Genomic DNA, 21350 nt, shown 5'->3' with positions numbered 1-21350 from the left:
ATATATATATATATATATATATATATATTGTATATATATATATATATATATATATATATATATATATATATATATATATATATAATTATCAATATTTAAGCTGTGTCAATTTTATTCTTCATAATCATATTTTAAGGGTTTGTCATCTTTTTTCATTGTAAAACGCTCATGGACATGCTTAAGCATGAAAAGAGCGCTATATAAATTTATTAAAATAATAATATTAATAATAATAAATATAAGCAATGCATAAAGAGAGAGAGAGAGACATCATTAGTGCACTTCCGTTTATTAAATATTATTAATTTCACACCACCTTTATGTAATTCAATAGCCATTATCTATCCTCATAGATTACGTCATTCTCTTTATATACGTAAACTTAATCAATGCTGGTAAGATGTCATGAATATTCATCAATGATGCCGCGTGGCTTCTGCTAAATTTCATTGTCATGCCATAACCACGATTCTTTTCTCTCTCATTTTCAAAAACAATACAAGTCATGTTAATTAATTAGTTTGCAAATTATTGGAATGACATTGTTCCGGTGTCCATTCTGTCGAAAGAGAAAAAACAATGACAATCATTACGCAATCATTTTACCTGAGTAGGATTTTAAGAATGCTCCCCATTTAATGCTAGGACTTTATGCTGTTTATAAGTTGCACACAAAACAAAATATGAGTTCGTTCAGTAGGTGTCGATTCGTGTGAATTTTTTTGACACAAAGCATTGTCGCACCAGAAATCCCTTTCTACTTCATAAATGCATTGTTTATATTAAGAGGCCATCTGCCAATGTGTCCAAATTCGACCATGATAATGATGATTAAAGTAATTCACTGGATAATCTACAATAACCAATGGTAAGCTATGTGAAGACCAGGGGCGGACTGCGTCTTAAAACCGGCCCTGGCATTTTCCACCTATAGACCGGCCCATTATTCATTGATAGGCTGCTTACATAGTGATCGCCGTCCTGGGAGGGGTCATTGAAAAAATTTTGAAGTTAAGATGCAAAATGGTGCTATATTTCTCAATTTTGTAGGTTACAATAATCCTTTAAAAATTACCCAAATAATTTTCCAGAAGCAACACTTGATTAAAGTGAGGAAAGATAAAAACGTAAACACAAATAGACAAAAATATATGTTTTAGACTGGATTTTATTTAGTTTTACAAGCATTTTGTGACAACATGCTTGAAAAATTTAAAAAAAAAAAACCTAAATAAAACCCATTAGCACGTTCGGGTTGCTAATAGCACGTTCTTTTGTTTCGAACTAACAGACTAACTAACATGGTGATTTCATGAGCTGGTTCCCACAGTTAAAATATATTTCTACACAGCCCGTCTGTATTCTATTAACTACTGTGAGCATGGGCTGCAATTTCTACCAGGCTCCCCAGCCTACCGGCCCACCGGGCCGCTGGCCCACCGGGCATTGCCCAAATACCCATGAGGCCAGTCCGCCACTGGTGAAGACCCAGTGATGTATTGTATGTCTGTGATTCCCAACAGACTCGACACTAATTAATTTTGAAACAATGACATTACTTGGATATTTTCTCAAGAGATTTGAACGTTGGTATCAATAAAGTTTAATTAAAAAAAAAAGAACACACTTTTGACTTACTTAAGGACAGTACAACAAGTTGTTGTCACTTCCTTGGGGGTCACTAATGAGACCAGTAGAAGCTGTGCTCTTAACATGGGCCATGATTTGCTCAGCAGTCTTAGCTGGATATTCCACGCGAGCCAAAGCCATGACACCTAGGAAATTAAACCATCAGAATATTAAGGATAACTTAGGCACACAATTTATTTACATGTTATATTAAACCAAGTGTGTCAGTGCAGGTTGTATATCTGTAACATTTTCAAATTTTTGAGACCTATAAGCTACTTAGTTTCATCAATTAAAGTGACTGAACTATGTATAAACTCTTATGTATAGGTCATTAGGTCAGTTCCCCGGATGCAACATAAAACATCGTATGACGTGTACGGCTTGGAATGACATCTTTATGTAATGTTACACAAAATGATATCATACATGGATGATCTGTTGTTGATATAGGACAATACAAATGAACATGTTTTCGTGGTCGAGTTATTAAAGATGCATCAAAACAATGTATCAAACAATATATTCAAACAATGTATTCAAACAATGTATTCAAACAATGTATTCAAACGATGTATTTAAACGATGTATTCAAACAATGTATTCAAATATGTAATAAAACAATGTAATAAAACAATGTATTCAAACAATGTAATAAAACAATGTATTCAAACAATGTATTCAAACAATTAATTAAATCAATGTATTCAATCAATGTATTCAAACAATGTATTTAAACGATGTATTCAAACAATGTATTCAAACAATGTATTCAAACAATGTATTCAAACAATTAATTAAATCAATGTATTCAATCAATGTATTCAAACAATGTATTTAAACGATGTATTCAAACAATGTATTCAAACAATGTATTCAAACAATGTATTCAAACGATGTATTTAAACGATGTATTCAAACAATGTATTCAAATATGTAATGAAACAATGTAATAAAATAATGTAATAAAACAATGTATTCAAACAATGTATTCAAACAATGTATTCGAACAATGTATTTAAACAATGTATTCGAACAATGTATTCGAACAATGTATTCAAACAATGTATACAAACCATGTCAAACAATGTATTCAAACAATGTATTCAAACAAAGGCATACATTGACGCCTGTACTGAGTATAGCTGACAGCACTTATAGCCTTAAAGGAACATTCCAGAGATGTAGCACATTTTACAGGTGAGTGTCGTTACTAAAATAGTCAGGGAAACATAAATGCATCGACTACACTTCTGATAAATGAGCCAAAAACGAAACATTGATTGAAGGAAAATAAAATACACATGCCGCATTAGGTTCATTTCCATTTTGAGTTCTCTATGTACAAGAGCAGGGATGTGCCCAGGATTTCCTGAGTGCCGGGTAAACTGATCGCCGTCCTGGGGGAGGGGTCTAAGGGGGAGGGGTGTCCCCCTCCCTTTTGAGAAATTTTTCGATTTTTGAAGTTGCTCGGATGCCAAATGCTGGCACTTGTGTAGCTTTTTAAGCACATACACACAAGTACTAGTTTTGCTAACAATTTACATTTCTTTTTAAATTTTAACCGATTGAGGGCCGTAAGTAATGTTTCTCGCATGCGTAACTGATGCATTATTTAGTCTGTACGATTTTGGCATAGGCTAGGCCCAATTTATGTTGAATATATTGTAAGGAATGTCGGGATTTTAGATGAAAATAGTGCTGGGCGGGATTCACGATTTTTAAGACAGTACTGGGCGGTAATTTTTAGTGCTGGGAGGGGACGCCCAGCGTGGGCACATCCCTGCAAGAGCATATTTATTTCATATAAAGAAAGTAAGTGTACTTCATCAATCTATACTTGAATTTGAAATCGGGACAACTCTTGACAGAAAGTTTTCAAAAGCAACAATAACGTCAGTCTAAAAAATGTCGCTGTTTTTATTTATTTTTTAATATTTTGGTTTTCGAAAGGTGATATCACTTTCCTGAGACCAGTCATAATGAATTGTATATGGGAGTAGATAAGACTTCAACACAAAATCATTGGACCAAACTATTCTGTCCAATACATTACTACAGTTAGTTAAAATCTTACCAGCCACATGTGGGGTTGCCATCGAAGTTCCAGCCCAACTGGCTACACCGTTGTCTAGGACGGTGGATGTGATTGCCACTCCAGGGGCAAAGATATCCACACAGCTTCCAAAATTGGAGAAAGAGGCTCTCGTATCTGTATCATCGCTAGCACCAACAGTAAGACACTATTAACAAGAGAGAGAGAGAGATAGATGGAGAGAGAAAAGAGAACAGTTTCAACATAACTTGCTCAGGAGTCAGTTTCCCAGGCGGACTTGTAACTTCCTGGTACGTGGAAAATGAAGTGTATATATATATTTTCTTCTCGTCTGCCCGGACATATTTGTTTAGCAATTTTCAGGAAACTTTTTGATGGCGTAGCAGCCTGACTGCGACACCAAATTGCTTCATCTACATCCGAGTGTGACTGTGACATTATGATTAATAACGAGTAAATGGCAAATTTGATTTCAATCAATATTTGTATTGACTCAATTTCTATTGCATAACTATAATTTATACCCTATATTTCTAAAGTTTTATATTCTATATTATAAAGTAACACTAAGTGTTTCATTTGTTAATCTTTTAGCGACGGTATAGGCAACATATGGGCCGTGATCCAATGTTCGGGTGGCAAAAGACTTTCAATGGGTTGCGAGGTCGTTTCAGAAAACGCAGAGAATGTCTACTTGCTCTATTGCCAAGTAGCGTAGTACGTTTGACGCCATGACCCTGTGGGCCGAATCTCAGGGAATACAGTTTTGCCTCTTCAAGCTAGCTCGTGGAAATTTTAACGAGTAAGCATACAAAGCAGAACATCTCATTAGAACCCGTGCTCCAGTGATATATTTCAATGATAACTTGAAGGGGGGGGGGAGAGGGACGTGGGAGGAAAGGAGGGATGGGTCGCGGCCGGAATGGCAATTTGTTTCTGCTGGGTAGTGCCCAAAAATGGTCGCAGACCGCTGATTTAAAATAACTGCCGCCTGCAGGCTCAGTATACTTAAATATTAGGCACCTGGCAATGATCTAGAAGTTACGTACGTTAGGAGCGGAAGCTGGAGATGAATTACACGCATCTGAGTCTTCGTTTCCTGCTGCTACTGCAACAGCAACATCAGCATCGATCATCCTCTGGATGGCATCATTAACCGAAACGGAAACTCCACCTCCGATAGACAAGGATGCAACCTTGAGAGGCTCCGAAGAATCAGCAGCAAAGTCACAACCTAAATCAAAGATGATTCACATTGTTTACTGGTCAAAAAAACAAAACAACAACAACCTAGGTACAACATATGGCGGGCCATCAGTCGTGAGGAATCGACTAATACCGATTTAAATCAACATATACCAAGTTCCTTCGACTTATACTAGTTTCCAGCAGCTTAAATCGACTTATATACCGTTTTAAGTCGACATATCATCGATTTATATCGACATATACCGATTTAAATTGACATTTACCAGTTTAAATAGATGATATGTCAATTTTAATCGGTATATGTCAATTTAAAGCGACATATACCAATTTAATTCGACGTATACCAGTTTAAATCGACATATACCAAACCATATAGGTACAACATTCATTTACTGCTTTCGTTTCCGGGAGAGTATTCTCTGCGAGCTATAGACACACGTGATTTGTTATCTCGCGGTTATAGAAACATTAAAGCTGCCCGTCAAAAGGAGATCTGTTTATAATATATGATAGACATTTTGAACTTAATAACGAATTGTTCAGTTAATATATTCACAATTGGCATTAGAATGACAAACTCATTAATTTAAAATACGCTTAAGTGAGAAAGTTTAAATTACGCTGCGAAATGACGAAATGATTATTTGTCGAATAATCTTTAATTGGACACTTTTTTAGCAAAATGATTAAGTTCACTTCAGACAGTTATCATTTTGTAGCAATATGGTGACTTGATAACTTAATTATTCCCGTCAAATTCAACATTTTGCAACAAAACGAAAAGCTCATTTAATAACAAATCAACGTTTTGCAAAAAGAAAATGTTAAATAAAACTCTCCTCATAACAACAGAATGTAAATTGCATACTAAAATCTTAATATTTTAACAAATACTACAGAAAAAAATATCTGTGAAATAACTATTTTTTCAGGAATTTTTCAAAATTATTCTTTTGTAAGCGTCCAATTCGTTACTTTAAGAAACGAGGGCGCTTCAAAAATGACGTCAGAGAATCATATTGATAACATACTGTTGTCGTGCTAGGTTATACATGTAAAGTACATGCGTAATATTATTATCGCAATACCGCACGCTGCGGTAGGCAGTCACACTTCTATACAACACCAGTCGGAGCATCGCACACTTGAGTACGTAATTTTCAAAGATTTCAACGTATGTCATCAGCCAATAACCAATTGAGCAGCACCGTTTAGTTAGATTTGCCTACTGTTGCCTGCGTAACAGTTATGAATATCGAGGCGTCAATTGAGGCAAATACGTTTAAGCAATGCAAACGCAAATTACAGCGTCATGCATGAAGAAGAAACAGAAACGTGTATCTTGTAATTGAAGCCGGTTTCACCTGGCAATGAAAGTAAAAGAATATGAAGAAAAAAAAACTCTCGTAGAAGCAATTCAAGCTGAGAGGCAGAAACTGAATATGTGTACAATCATGTTCATTTACTTCAAGAATTAAAGTAATTTAATAGCTATAAAAATAATTTAAGAGCCGAAAAACAAATGGCGTGCTTCGTGTCTCAATTAACTATATTGTTATGGTCTGTTATTGTCTATAAGTGCCTCGCGCTGAATTCCCACTTTCCCAATTATTCCCCGATTTCAAGATCCGAGATACAAGTTTAGTTGACACTTTAAGATCTTCCGTAATAATGTAGTACAGCTTTAGTTGCAGTATGGCGGACCATCTGTATTAGATCACTAGAAATCGACACATAACAGTTGCAATCGGTAAATGTATCAATTAAAGTTGACTGTTAGCGGTTTAAATCGACATATTCATAACCGAATTAATTCACTCAAGGACACTTTAAATGACCAGCATCTACTGGTTTCTAAGTTACTAAAAGCCAGTTAACATTAACAAATACCGATATACTAATTTAAATCTGTTAAAATATGCAAGTACCCAGGGTTCTGCCGCTGCCGGTCGGCGCCGGTCGGGCCCGACCAGCACGCTGAATTACCGACCGCCACAATCTGCCTGAGTGACTTTTCCGACCGGCACTTATTTTCGATAGGAACTCCAAAAAACAGCTCCATAGCCGGAGGGTCGAACGTACAGAAACAATCTGTTTGAGACTAGGGGAAATCCAGTTCATAACTGTTCAAAATATCCAACACATCACAGTGTCATACTTAGGTGTTAGACAGGGGATGAGCTCACAGTTGTTTGGCAAGGTACCTGGGAAAATTCGCAGCACATGTACCGTGGTAGTTGGGTAGGGTAATTATGTAATTATGTGATATCTTTTCAATGGACCGATTTCATAGGCCCGATGTTGAATAAATGAGAGAGAATACATAATTCATTATGATTCGTCTTTATTTGGGAGTGGACTCTCACTCACTGTCCATCTAAAATTATCATCTCAGCCTGAATGATTTATTTAATAGGCACCACCGGCTGGTCTGTACTCTGGTGCTCCAGATATTTGTCCTAACTTTTTTCATTAATTATGAAAAATTCCAGACATGAGATCTCATTTCAAAGCTGTCTACATGTGGCTCAGAATACTCGGGAAGGGCCGTTTCCGGCCATCTGGGGGGTTTCCAAAACCCAAAATTGTCTTGTACGCTCCGCGCCAACCGATGGTGGCGCTCCGCTTAGATAGTCCTGCCGGCACTCAATCCACCTTGGGCGGAACCCTGAGTACCATACCAATTTAAATCGGTATATGTCAATTAAAGTAGGCTCTTAGCGGTTTAAATCGACATATTCATAACCGAATTAATTCACTCAAGAACACTTTAAATGACCAGCATCTACTGGTTTCTAAGTTACTAAAAGCCAGTTAACATTAACAAATACCGATATACTAATTTAAATCTGTTAAAATATGCAAGTACCATACCAATTTAAATCGGTATATGTCAATTTAAAATAGGTATATGTCAATTTTAAATCGGTGTCTGTTTATTTAAAATCGGCATATGACAAACTTAATATCGGTATATGTCAATTTAAAATTGGTATATATGTTAATTTAAATGCGTTATATATATCAATTAAAGTGGCCTTTTTTGCAGTTGCCATCTATTTACCTCATCATCAACATATTTGATATTAACAACTTCGAGACTGATTGACAGCTATGCAGTTATCAATGTCTTACCACATTCCGGTTAACGTACCAAGCAAAACTATGTTGTAGGTCACATGCTCATGTCTACCGGAACGTGAATCACTGGGCAATTGCAGTCGATCTGCAAAAGCATTCCCAGAAATCCTTGTTATCAAATACGTGAATTGGGAAATCGATGACATGTCGCTTTTAAACTGGTATACTTCCAATTTAAAATCGACTTAAACTGGTATAAAAATAATTTAAATTGACATACACCGATTAAAATTGGTACCGTACTTGTACTTGTAGATTGAAATCGGTGTGTCGATTTCAAGTGATATTAGACACCTGGAAACTGGTAGATGTCGAATTATAAACCGACATATACCGAGGTTAATAATGTTATATGCATATTTAAACCGGTATACTCGATTTAAACGGGTATAATTAAATTAAGATTGATACATAGAGCTTTCATAGGTATTATTTGGATCCCCCATGTTCTGATACAGATTCACCTTTACATATCGCAGCACATATGGAATGATGACGGACTTACCTGCAATAACCGCACTCCAAGTTCCAGAACCTTGGCAGTTCAGTACTCTTACACCCCAAATGTTGACACCAGTGGCCACTCCATAACTACTGGAACCAACAGTACCTGAGCAATGAGTGCCGTGGCCGTCACAATCTATCCCGTTCATTTGTTTCTGTTTTATGTAAAAAGTGGAATATAAATGTTTGAAGCGATATGAATATCAATTAAGTAGACTTAAATAGTTAAAACAAAAAAAGGACCAATATTTTTCCATATGGTGTTGTGATCCATATACATACATGCAACGCGACCTTTTTATCACTTTTTCCCTGTTGTTATTGACCACGTTAGTCGCTATGCTTGACCATAATTGATAACGGTGCTTTCTTGTAGGGCAGACACGAGGTAATTAGAAAGCAATTACGCATACAAAAACTGAGAAAAAAGTCTGCAGTAATTTGCAGACTCAAAGGGACTCTGGGTGGGAGTGTCGTAGCGGTGTGGTGATGGGGGCGGTGGGGGTGCGGTGGGGGTGTGGTGGGGGTGCGGTGGAATGGATGGTGTGAACATGGGCAAGAAGGACCTGCTTGCACAGAAGTCGTGGAAACAGTCGGCGCAGTCAATAGAGTTTGATTTGAAATTCTTTCTTGATCTCAAATATCGAATTGGGCTTCGAAATATCGAATCATTTTGGTTCCATGGTCAAACTAGAAACATTCCATTTGTACTGCAAATACTGACATTGCAGCCTCGTGGTATGGTACTTTTGAATTGCATGAAGTTTTGGTGTGATATTGTCAATACTAGATCATACTCATAGTCAGCCTGTATATGTGTTCTTTTAAAAAAAGATAAGCACATGAATCGGTTAACTTGGGTCGCATTTGTGTACCGCTCAGCAGATTTCAAATGTTTATGTAATGTGGCCGTAATTTGCACTGTACATTAACTGGCTTGGAAATAATGTGAACTTTACCTGTTGACGTATAACTGCTGCAGTACTACATACTACGCTATAGGGTGTCACACTACACACAACAATCAGCACGAACTGCATATACTACGCACAACATAGCATTACACACTACACTACACACTACACACTAAACACAATACACACACTTAAAATACTAAGCACAACATAGCATTACACACTACACTACACACTAAACACAATACACACACTTAAAATACTATGCACAACATAGCATTACACACTACACTACACACTAAACACAATACACGAACTAGTGTGCAATGTGCGTAGTGTAGCGTAGTCTGGTGTGTAGTGTAGTGTTGTGCGTAGTATATTCTACAAATACTACGCACAACATAACACTACACACCAAACACTACACACCAAACACTACACACTACGCACTACACACTACACACCAAACACTACACACTGTACGAACTGCACGTACTACGCACAACAACACTACGCATAACACTACACATAACACTACACACTACACACAACAATAGTCTGCACAGCGAACACTTGAGAATGTATTGTTTAATATACAAATACAATAGTACAGAAGTTTACTATAAAGGCTTATGTAGGGACAGTAATTACAAAATGACACAGTTTTAATCAAATATTCCATTTTACCCCAGTTGTCACAAAGTCGTCACCCACGGCAGCGCGTCCTCCGAATTCGGGATTGTTAGGGTCAATTCCGGTATCAATAACAAACACATTCGCTCCAGCACCCAATGAACCTAGATTTGAATGAAAGATATATACCCAAATTTAGTCAATTAAAAGTGGAGAAGTAGGAATACTTGGCCATCATGCATGTCTGTACCGTTTCACTCTGCAAACATATTGGTTCGTTCCATTACAACCAATTTTACCATAGACCAGTTACACGAAAAGTCAACTTGAGCGAAGTTAAGATTACTACAAACTTGGTTTCCTTAAAGGCATTGAAGACTCGCCCCAAACCGCGTGCAGCGTTCTGAAAAAGTTAACTTTCCATTGTTTGCAAGTAGTTTTTTGTTCTTGTCGCTACAAAATGCAGACAGTAATGAAACGTGATACCTTGTTATCTTTTATCTAGACCTGAGATGTCAATCGCTGCTATATACACTGTGTTGTGGGTATTGTCCGTAGCTGTATGTATTGACTGTACACTAGTGTCTAATTACCGACGGTAGCAAGCTGTGTGTGTATTTTCTGGGATCGATGGTGGTGTCTAACACTTCTGTTACACCTCATTCGAAACTAGGTCAGATTACCGACATGAGACGTTTCTTTATGCGCGAGTCTTCACACCCTTTAATCAGTTAAAAATATTGACAACATTCTGATATCCATTTGGGTTCTTTACCTCTAACTACAAAACGAAGTAGGTTTTCTAATAGCGGTGAATAATATGTCTATATAACTGCTGGTATTTCAGTTCCATAACTTTGGAGTGACACTGTGACTTAACAGGTTTTCAAAACAGACGAGGTGTGGCTTTAAGCCGACTCTTATAGTGTATATGGGGTGTCTGCCCCCATTGATAAAATGGTGTATTCCGGAGCATATTAAATCTAAAAAGACGTAAATAATAAGATCTTCTCGCAAAGTTGGGCTATGATAACTACTTTAAATATATATATATTTTTTTTTCTGTGATTGGAAAATATGAAGGGGAATGGGGGGGGGGGGGAGGAGGATGGAATCCGCAACTGACTTAGTACCGATAAATAAACGTATTTACCAGTTGTGTAGTCCTTGTTGTTATCGAGTGATGCAGATATTTGGTTGACTCGATCAATTCCCCAAGAATATGCCTTCCTCGCGACACCATCTTCCTCTACATACTCAACAATTCCTGAGTTACGAACCTGTATATGGAAAATATTTGGTCATTAACAGTGGCAACTAATTATAACCTGTATATATATATATATATATATATATATATATATATTTAAAAAAAAAATATATATATATATGTATATATATATATATATATATATGTATATATATATATATATGTATATATTTAATGTTTATATATATATATATATATATATATATATATATATATATATATATATATATATATATATATATGTGTGTGTGTGTGTGGGTGTGTGTGTGTGAGTGAAAATATCGTCGACTTGAACAAAACAAAGCTTCTGAATTTGAAACTGAAGAAGATACTATAAAGGCATTTCAAACTTACGAAGCTAAGTGCGCTTTCGCTAAGTTTAGCTGAGAAACCATGGAGAACACGTTTGTATCTGAGAGCCACACGTCCTCCCAGAGCTGTGAGAATTGGACTGTCGGCCAGCAAAGAAACGTCAAAGGAATCCTGCAGTCATGAGGAAGTGACAGGATGAATCGTCAAATAATTATCGAAGTATTACATTGAATTATACGTTTTGAGCGAATGAATATATCTATATATCTATCAATTGTAAATCAATGTAATAATATGATAATTAAATATGACAGAACACATAGTTGACAAAGCAGGAATACTGTTTTTTTTTTACAATGGCTAGAGTTGCACTGAAAAGTATGCACAAGTAAAAGGAATATATAGAGTGACAATGTTACAGATCATCCGAGAACATTATGCAGTATGGAGATAATCAATACAATATTGCACACTCTCAGTCACTCAGTGGCTTGTCAATTGTGTGCACTTCTTTAACACTGTTCTCACAAAAGGTTGTGAATAAACCTGTTGGTTTGAGTTATGTATAAAGTTAAGGCATGGATTCAATCTAAGAAAGAATTGCTTTCATTACATGATTAATTGACATATTTCACATTCATTCGAAAACGAAATGAAACGATTTATAGCTCATCTAAGAAACTGAAACTTTTTCGGTTAATTACATTAAACATTGTCCATTTTTTTTTGGGGGGGGGGATCTGTCTACACTTTCTTAATCTTACGAGCTTCCTATGCTGACAAATTGCCGTCATTTATTACAAGTGGATCTCTCACTCCCTCTGTAAGTGGCCGAAGCACACTCCGATATAGTAAATGTACAGTATAGTATCAATACGCAGAATGCTATACATGTATCGTAGAATCAGTTACAGTCTGGGAGGGTTATTGGTGACCATTGACGGAATCGTATATATTTTTTTTTAAGGATACGCCTTTCTTTATTACTTAAAGAGACCAACCTTTATTCTGATGATGTAGGACCCTGGTACAGGTTCTCTAGCTCTTAGCAATGGAGCCAACTCGGCAGAGGCCGCAGCGACCAATAGGAGCAATGCAACAAATTTCATTGTAACTTTAGATAAAAACCGAAAATGATTGATTAGGTAATAGAGGTAACAAATTAAGTACATTTGATTCGGGCATAGTTGGAAGAGTATATGCACTTATTTGCTAGAAATATTTCGAAAATATGTTTTTTTTTCCTTAAAAATGGACATAATAAGCTATTAACACAAATTGATTGTTTCGTCCATGTTATGTACAAATAATTACCTCGCATATTCATAAACAACAATATTAGTGTATCAGCCTCATCAATGAAAGCGGCTGGACTACATAGTTTAATTACTCAACAGAGAAAAGAAATCTGTGACAAAACATAAGTCTTCTTCAATTTGAAATGACGTGTTAAAAATTAATTTCATAGTTGCCAAGAAAAATACTGTTAAATCATCGTTCCGCTCACTCTTTTCGTTTCTGAAGCTTTAGAGAGAACATGTATTGGCATACTAGGAAGAACGTATAAACTCTACTAATACTAATTCTTGCACATGAAAAAGGCGTCATTATTTTATTTTTAAAGGAGCGTTCTAAATGTTAAACACCAAACCAGTAACCCGTACTCAATGTGTTTATACTGTCACAACTGTCTTTGTTCGACAATATAATGATAATATTAATAATAATATGAATAATTTTAATTTTCGATATTTCGTCACCCTACACCACGATCAAGTTTAATATAGTTATGTGTATGTTTAGTACAAACAAGACACGAGTGAACAAGCACCTCAATAAGGCTTCCTTCAAACTATATTTAATCACTTACCTGTTCTCGATAGACTGTATCAGTTGAGAAGCAAAACTTGTAAGTACGGTTGAAAAATTCAACCATCTATATTTATCCTTTGTTTTTCTTTTCTTACTCCTTGCTTAACTGTCTATATGTAGGAGGCGTGTTCAAATATACTGATCGTGCCGATAATGTGGATAACAGGTGTTAGATTTACACACGGAACGACACAATAATGTGATCAATTATGAGATTACTATATGATCAATAGCAGGGCTATATATATCCTATATTTATTGATCCATATTTTGACATTCTTTCAGCACCGTGCATGCTTCAGAAAAGATAACACACGTATTATGAATGAGTAGCATGTTATTGCATGAATAAGGGATAACAGAACAAATGTACATGGGCGGATTCAGATTAAATTTGTAGGAATGTAAACCTGAAGGGTGGAAGCCTATTCTCATGTGTATACGGGGTCTACAAAGTAATATTTTAGTAATATATTTATATATATATATGTATCTCTATATATATATATATATATATATATATATATATGTATCTATATATATATATGTATATATATAGATATAGATATATATATATATATATATATATATATATATATATATATATATATATATATATATATATATATCGGCTCTATATATTATAGGCAGTTGTGTCTAGTTTGCCTATATGAGTGTTTAGTTCTACACGCAAGGATCTGCTAATAACTATATTCTTCATATTGTATTTTGTTGTTGTGTGTGGGTGTCACGGGTAAGGTGAAAACGATTCGACTGGACAACACCAAACGACTCGGGTGACGTATGTCTTTGATATGTGTGGCTTCATAAAAATCTTCGTACCTAAAACAAAAACCGGACTATCGGTCAGTTTCCAGCTTTTTTACAGATATCTGCAGTTCTTTTAAGACAGGTGTCCTCAACATATATAGAAAAATAAATTCAGCAGTTGCCCCTACAAATACTAGGTCGCCGACGACCCTAATACTAATAGTAAAGTACTTCGGACCAGCGTCGCCCAACGGACATCGCGTCCAACTCCAACGAGTAGCTGCTCTGGTGCAACCGGCACCCGTTGCGCCAAGTATAGTACAAACTACGAATATAACGCCCTAACCTGCTTATCCCGCCTATTCATATTGACCATTTGCCTACATTTTATGCAAAGTAATCTAAACAAACTAGACTTACACAAATTCAAATTGATGCCCGCGGAGATATCAGTGAATCAAACATAGCATACTAGAATTGTCGAACGTTGCTAATGCGAACTTCGTGAGCAAAACAGAAAAGAAAAAATGAATATTCATAAGTTTAACCAGCTGATCGATAGTCGTTTGACTTGTGTTAAGCATACTCGTTACAGTGAGGTTATCTGGGGTAGCCTATACACAGGCGCGTAGCCAAGGGGGCGAATGGGGCAGCCGCCGCCCCTTGCGTATATTTTTTTTATTTTTTTATTTTTTTATGATATCGCTAGTAATTTCAAAAGAGAAAATGCTAAGATGCAACTTACAAGGCTTGGGAAGTGCCATTTCCAGCGATCTGGGAGGCATTTTCAGCCAAAATTTTCTTGTACGCTTCGCGCCAGTATGGTGGCGCTACGCTTAGATAGTTTGCAATGCCGTATCTACGGCTCTGATAGTTTTCCTACATTTTCGCCCCTTCCTTGGCAAATTCCTGGCTACGCGCCTGCCTATACCTGCAGGATGCGAATATACCATATAAGCTTATAAATTTCAGCGACACATGACACTTTTTGTCCAATAGAGAGCATGATATGTATAGTGCAAATTAGCCGCACATCGGAGATGTCCACTATTGAATTGTCTATATACTACTACAGTGGCAAACCCCCACAAAACTGCTTCCCCTTCCTTTCTGGTTTGTAGGGACTGGGTTTACACACCACGGTTTAGAGATATTCATCATTTGAATATATTGATTTCCATAGTCGTTTGTCACTGTTGCTAAACAAGATGGAAAAGAAAACATCTGTTGAGTTTCAACTTTCTTGAAAAACGTGACTGCAAGATAAAAGGTTAAGGGCAAGAACGTTTCACGGAGTGGCTCTCTCTAGGGTTAAGAAACAGATGTTAAGGCCTCCATGGAAATGTAGATAAGCGACCTAAAAGGAATGACAAACAACTGACAAAGCCAAACTCTCCCAAGATATTACTGCCATGTTGAACGTAATGTCCTATTTGGTTAAGACAAACAGGCCACGTATGAAATGTATACTTGATTATATTCCGGTAGCAAAAAAATTGCCTGCTTGGGAGCAGGCAAATTACTATCAAAGCATAGCGCCAACCATTGGTTGGCGCGCAGCGTACAAAAAAAAAAATCTGGTTTTGATAGCCCCCCAGATCACCGGAAATGGCACTTTTCAGGCTTGAAAATGACCAACTAGATGTACACTTTTGCCTGAGAACCAAGTTTTTCCCAATAGTTTTTGTTTTCATTCATAACCTTTTTCAAGATTGTCACCAGTCACACATCATGTTCGACCTCATCGCATCTCCTGTGGATCATTGCTTTTGTAGGTAATTCTACGTAAAACCCCACAATACCCGTCAGCCCCACCTTTCAAGGTTTTAAGCCCATTATTTGTTCAGAATTTGAATAATAAATTCACTTCAAAACATACCCATAATGTTGCACAAAATTTCATCCATGGACAACCAATATAGAAAAAAAAACTTCAACCCCTAACAGACCGGTCAAAATTGCACGAGTATAGGGAAGTATGGTGAAGAATGTTGGTCAAGGAATTTTCGAAAATTCAGACACAGTTAATTTATTGGTGTACAAAATATATTAAAACCTCTTATAACGGCTACTATAAAACTTCGATATCATAAAAAAATACCAACAAATATGCTCGAAGGGGGAGGGCGGTCTCCACCCTTCGCGCCCCCTCCCCTTGGTTATGCGCCTGCGGTTAGAAATCTTGTAGGAAACAGGCCAAATGGAAACCCAGTGAACCTTATGATAATAATGAGTCACTACATGTTATACGGTCACAGGTCACAGAAACAACCACGAAGAGTCATTTACCTCATGCAGCATGTATTGGGTGAAGTTTTAGCCACCGCCAAATATTATTTTGATAAATAATCTCACACATTATTTTCTATTTATAGCCAGACACAAAAATATGCCACCAAATATTGGGGGGCTATGAGTTACTATTAGATACTAACGTATATCCCCCCACCTGAAATATTATATATATATATATATATATATATATATATATATATATATATATATATATATATATATATATATATATATATATATAAATATATAAATATTTATATATATATATATTTATATGTATATAAACCAAATTTCATTACGGATGCGGTCCGTCTAGCTATTCATTTCGCAAAAAAGTAAAAACTACTTTTGGTCATATACAGTAACAAATTGTGACACGGTTAGACAGGCGCCTGCAAGGGATTAGCCAAGGGAGGGGCGAAGCTTGTAGGCAAACTATCTAAGCGTAGCGCCACCTTAAGTTGGCGCGAAGCGCAAAAGAAAATTTTGGCCGAAAATGTCTCCCAGATCGCTGGAAATGGCACTTCCCAGGCCTTGTAAGTTGCATCTAAGCATTTTCTATTTTGAAATTACTAGTGATATCATAAAAAAATATGCTAAAAAAAAACTAGATACTATACCCCCACCTAAAATATTGGGGGGACATGTCCCCCCCCCGCCCCCCCCCCCCCATGATCGCCGCCCATGCTTGATAATATTCCGGTAGCAAAGAAACAGATGTTAAGGCCTCCATGCAAATGAAGATAAGCGACCTAGAAGAAATGACAATCAACTGACGAAGCCAAACTCTTCCAAGATATTGCTACCAAGTTGAACGTCATGTCCTATTTGGTTAAGACAAACAAGCCACGTCTGAAATATACTTGATAATATTCCGGTAGCAAAGAAACAGATGGCAAGTCCTCCATGTTAATGTAGATAACCAACAGAATAGAAATGACAAACAACTGACAAAGCAAAACCATGCACGGCTATAACAGACAATATGTATGTATGGGTGTATGTGTGTATGTACGTATGTATGTATTTTAGATCCTCCTGCAAGCAGGAACTCGCGAAGAAGCCTCCTTGGCTTATCAAAGCCGCAAGCTGACCGAAGTCAGTCTCTTACATTCACATTTAACGTCTATGATTATGAATTGTCAATTGTCAACAACTCTGTAACTGGACGACATACAGTAATCTGGGAGTGACTTGAACCGGGGAACTTATGATTGAAAGGCACCGGCGTTAACCATTGAGCTAACACTCCATGATATTATATCCCAATAGTAGTTTCGTGTTGTAATATTTATCCTTATAAGCTATTTCTTCGGTAATAATTGTTTCGTTCGACATATATGTGATATATTGACCATAAATGTCCTGGATTAAAAGATTAAATACAAGGATTAAAAGACCTAAATATATTAAATCAAGTCTGCAGTAGTACCCTGATTTGATGTAATAAAGTTTCACGGCATATTTACATCTAGAAACAATGTACTGTAGGGCACAGAGTATACGGGGTGCGTTGTGCCAAGTATGTTAGGCTGTTTGTAAAGTTGACATTTAGTATAATGCATAGAGTGTAATATAGTTTGGTGTATACAGTGGTATATGGCATGATGCCTATAGTGATATGTAGTATTATGTATATTGTCGTATAACACAATGCACATAGTGTCATATATAATAACTAATATAGTATCATATCGGATGATCCCTTTAGTGTCATGTAGTGTCATGTTGTATAGTGTATAGAGTGTTATATAGCATAATGCATATAGTGTTATATATTATAACTAATATAGTATCATATCGCATGATGCCTATAGTGTATGTAGTGTCCTGTTGTATAGTGTATAGAGTGTTATATAGCATAATGCATATAGTGTTATATATTATAACTAGTATAGTATCATATCGCATGATGCCTATAGTGTCATGTAGTGTCCTGTTGTATAATGTATATAGTGTCGTATAACACAATGCACATAGTGTCATATATTATAACTAATATAGTATCATATCGGATGATGCCTATAGTGTCATGTAGTGTCCTGTTGTATAATGTATATAGTGTCGTATAACACAATGCACATAGTGTCATATATTATAACTAATATAGTATCATATCGGATGATGCCTATAGTGTCATGTAGTGTCCTTTTGTATAGTGTTTATATAGAGTGTTATATAGCATAATACATATAGTGATATATATTATAACTAATATAGTGTCATGTAGTGTCTTGATGCATGATGTATATAGTGTCACATAGCACAATGCATGTAGTGTCATATATTATACTAATATAGTATCATAACGTATGATGTATATAGTGTAATATAACACAATGCACATAGTGTCATATATTATAACTATTATAGTGTCATATCGGATGATGCGTATAGTGTCATGTAGTGTCCTGTTGTATAGTGTATAGAGTGTTATATAGCATAATGCATATATCATCATATGTTATAACTAATATAGTGTCATGTAGTGTCATGAGGTATGATGTATATAGTGTCATATAGCACAATGCATATAGCGTCATATATTATAACTAGTATCATGCCATTTGGTATGATGTTTATATTTTCATATTGCACAATGCATATAGCGTCATATATTATAACTATTATAATGTCATGAGGTATGATGTATATAGTGTCATATAGCACAATGCATATAGCGTCATATATTGTAACTATTATAATGTCATTTGGTATGATGTTTATATTTTCATATTGCACAATGCATATAGCGTCATATATTATAACTATTATAATGTCATGAGGTATGATGTATATAGTGTCATATAGCACAATGCATATAGCGTCATATATTGTAACTATTATAATGTCATTTGGTATGATGTTTATATTTTCATATTGCACAATGAATATAGCGTCATATATTATAACTATTATAGTGTCATGAGGTATGATGTATATTGTGTCATATAGCACAATACATATAGCGTCATATATTATAACTATTATAGTGTCATGTGGTATGATGTATTTAGTGTCATATAGCAAAATTCATATAGTATCATATGTTGTAACTATTATAATGTCATTTGGTATGATGTTTATATTTTCATATTGCACAATGCATATAGCGTCATATGTTGTAACTATTATAATGTCATTTGGTATGATGTTTATATTTTCATATTGCACAATGCATATAGCGTCATATATTATAACTATTATAGTGTCATGTGGTATGATGTATTTAGTGTCATATAGCAAAATTCATATAGTATCATATGTTGTAACTATTATAATGTCATTTGGTATGATGTTTATATTTTCATATTGGACAATGCATATAGCGTCATATATTGTAACTATTATAATGTCATTTGGTATGATGTTTATATTGTCATATTGCACAATGCATATAGCGTCATATATTATAACTATTATAGTGTCATGAGGTATGATGTATATTGTGTCATATAGCACAATGCATATAGTGTCGTATATTATAACTACTATAGTGCAATGTAGTGTTATGTGGCATGATGTACATATTTGCATGCAGTGCCTCTATGATAGATGCAATATGACACAACAGCGTTCGTTCGGCTACAATATATATTCAGAACGCAAAGGTTTTTGTTTAATCTTTCAGAATAATCATGGGATATTATGTTGCCACACAAGTGTGACGTTGGTAAGGAAGGGGAACATATTGTACATTGTTAGTTGAAAATCCCATGTCTGTATTCCTAACTCTGGATATGGTTGTTGGAATATGTAGACTACCCTTACAACAGTAACTCCTCCGGACTCAATGAATCGGGGTCATTGTAGTCCGTCTGTGATGTCATCATCTTAAATGTTCTGCAAGTATTGCAAAAATCTTGTCGATTTATCCTTGCAACATGATGCATAGTTGTCATCGTTTGTGCATTAAGAATTTCATCACAAACCAGCTTGTAACTTAGGATATAAATTATTATAACATGAATGGTCTTTGTACTTCTCCGTATTAAGTTGTATACCAGCTTACGAGGGTGACGGTGTCACAATATGTTAGCACCAATCAAATTAGATCTTAAAGAAGGTTTGGGTTTTCAGCCAATCGCTGCCAAGCACCCCTAATCAAGATGTCTGCGCCCCTAGATAAAAGACATAGTGCAAAGCATAGTCGAGAAGAATGGCGACTTGCAGCCCGACTCCAAGCGTGTATAGTTAAGTTGAGGGAGCAATGATCACACTCAGTATACAGATATAGAAAATTGGAGAGAGGTCGACTCGGGCGCTTGGGAAGTGATGAAAAAGTCCGAATTTTTATATAACCTACCTAGGCATATTACCTAGTAATAAGTATACTATTACTCAGGCGCGGATCCAGGGGGGTCCAGGGGGTCCGGACCCCCCTGCTCTTGGCCCCCCCTAAAAAAAAAGAGAAAAAAAAGGAGAGAAAAAAAGAGAGAGAGAAAAAATAATTAAATTAAACACCAATTTTAAACATGTAGGACGTCAGAAGGGCGGTTATCCTTACAAGTCAGCCAGGTGTGTCTTTTCCGTCAAATGAACTATAGTGTGCACGCGTGCTACACGTGCAAAAAATGCCAAAATCTCAATTTTCAGACCAAAAAGTTTCAAAATTGAGGTGGTGTTCGAATTGTTTTGTTTTGGGCAGTGAGGTGGCAGAGCGGTAGGCTGCATAGGATGCGCCGACGAATTCTTCATGAGAGATCGTTTTCTGCGGTGAGAAGGCATAAAACTGTTCTCCGAT

General features: G+C 35.9%; 1 protein-coding gene across 2 annotated transcripts; it reads right to left on the bottom strand.

Annotated features, from left to right (window-relative positions):
• Window positions 1-273: 273 nt before the first annotated feature.
• Window positions 274-13675, bottom strand: LOC139983262 (aqualysin-1-like). 2 transcript variants are annotated; one of them, XM_071996689.1, is made up of 10 exons: window positions 13539-13675; window positions 12670-12782; window positions 11711-11839; window positions 11240-11366; window positions 10141-10250; window positions 8541-8694; window positions 4735-4919; window positions 3707-3872; window positions 1639-1775; window positions 274-559 (listed from the first exon to the last, which is right to left on the bottom strand). In XM_071996689.1, exons 2-9 carry the CDS (start codon window positions 12775-12777, stop codon window positions 1639-1641), a joined length of 1116 nt encoding a protein of 371 aa, XP_071852790.1. In that variant the 5' UTR covers window positions 12778-12782; window positions 13539-13675; the 3' UTR covers window positions 274-559. The 2 variants fall into 2 exon arrangements, with proteins under 2 accessions (XP_071852790.1, XP_071852791.1); XM_071996690.1 differs by lacking the exon at window positions 13539-13675 and adding an exon at window positions 13500-13523.
• Window positions 13676-21350: the final 7675 nt, after the last annotated feature.

The sequence above is a fragment of the Apostichopus japonicus genome, chromosome 16, assembly GCF_037975245.1.
Source record: "Apostichopus japonicus isolate 1M-3 chromosome 16, ASM3797524v1, whole genome shotgun sequence".
In the NCBI taxonomy this organism is placed as follows: domain Eukaryota; kingdom Metazoa; phylum Echinodermata; class Holothuroidea; order Aspidochirotida; family Stichopodidae; genus Apostichopus; species Apostichopus japonicus.
Note: the sequence above shows the minus strand (reverse complement) of the source record. Positions and strands in the feature narration are given on the sequence as shown.

What these genes read in the sequence shown, in the direction of transcription:
- LOC139983262 (XM_071996689.1), bottom strand. Translation starts at nt 12,777, where the DNA reads ATGAAATTTGTTGCATTGCTCCTATTGGTCGCTGCGGCCTCTGCCGAG. An exon ending in CAACAAGGACTACACAACTG is followed by an intron (nt 10,251 to 11,239) that starts GTAAATACGTTT and finishes ATTCAAATCTAG; the next exon opens with GTTCATTGGGTGCTGGAGCG. An exon ending in TTGGAGTGCGGTTATTGCAG is followed by an intron (nt 4,920 to 8,540) that starts GTAAGTCCGTCA and finishes TCTTTGATTTAG; the next exon opens with GTTGTGACTTTGCTGCTGAT.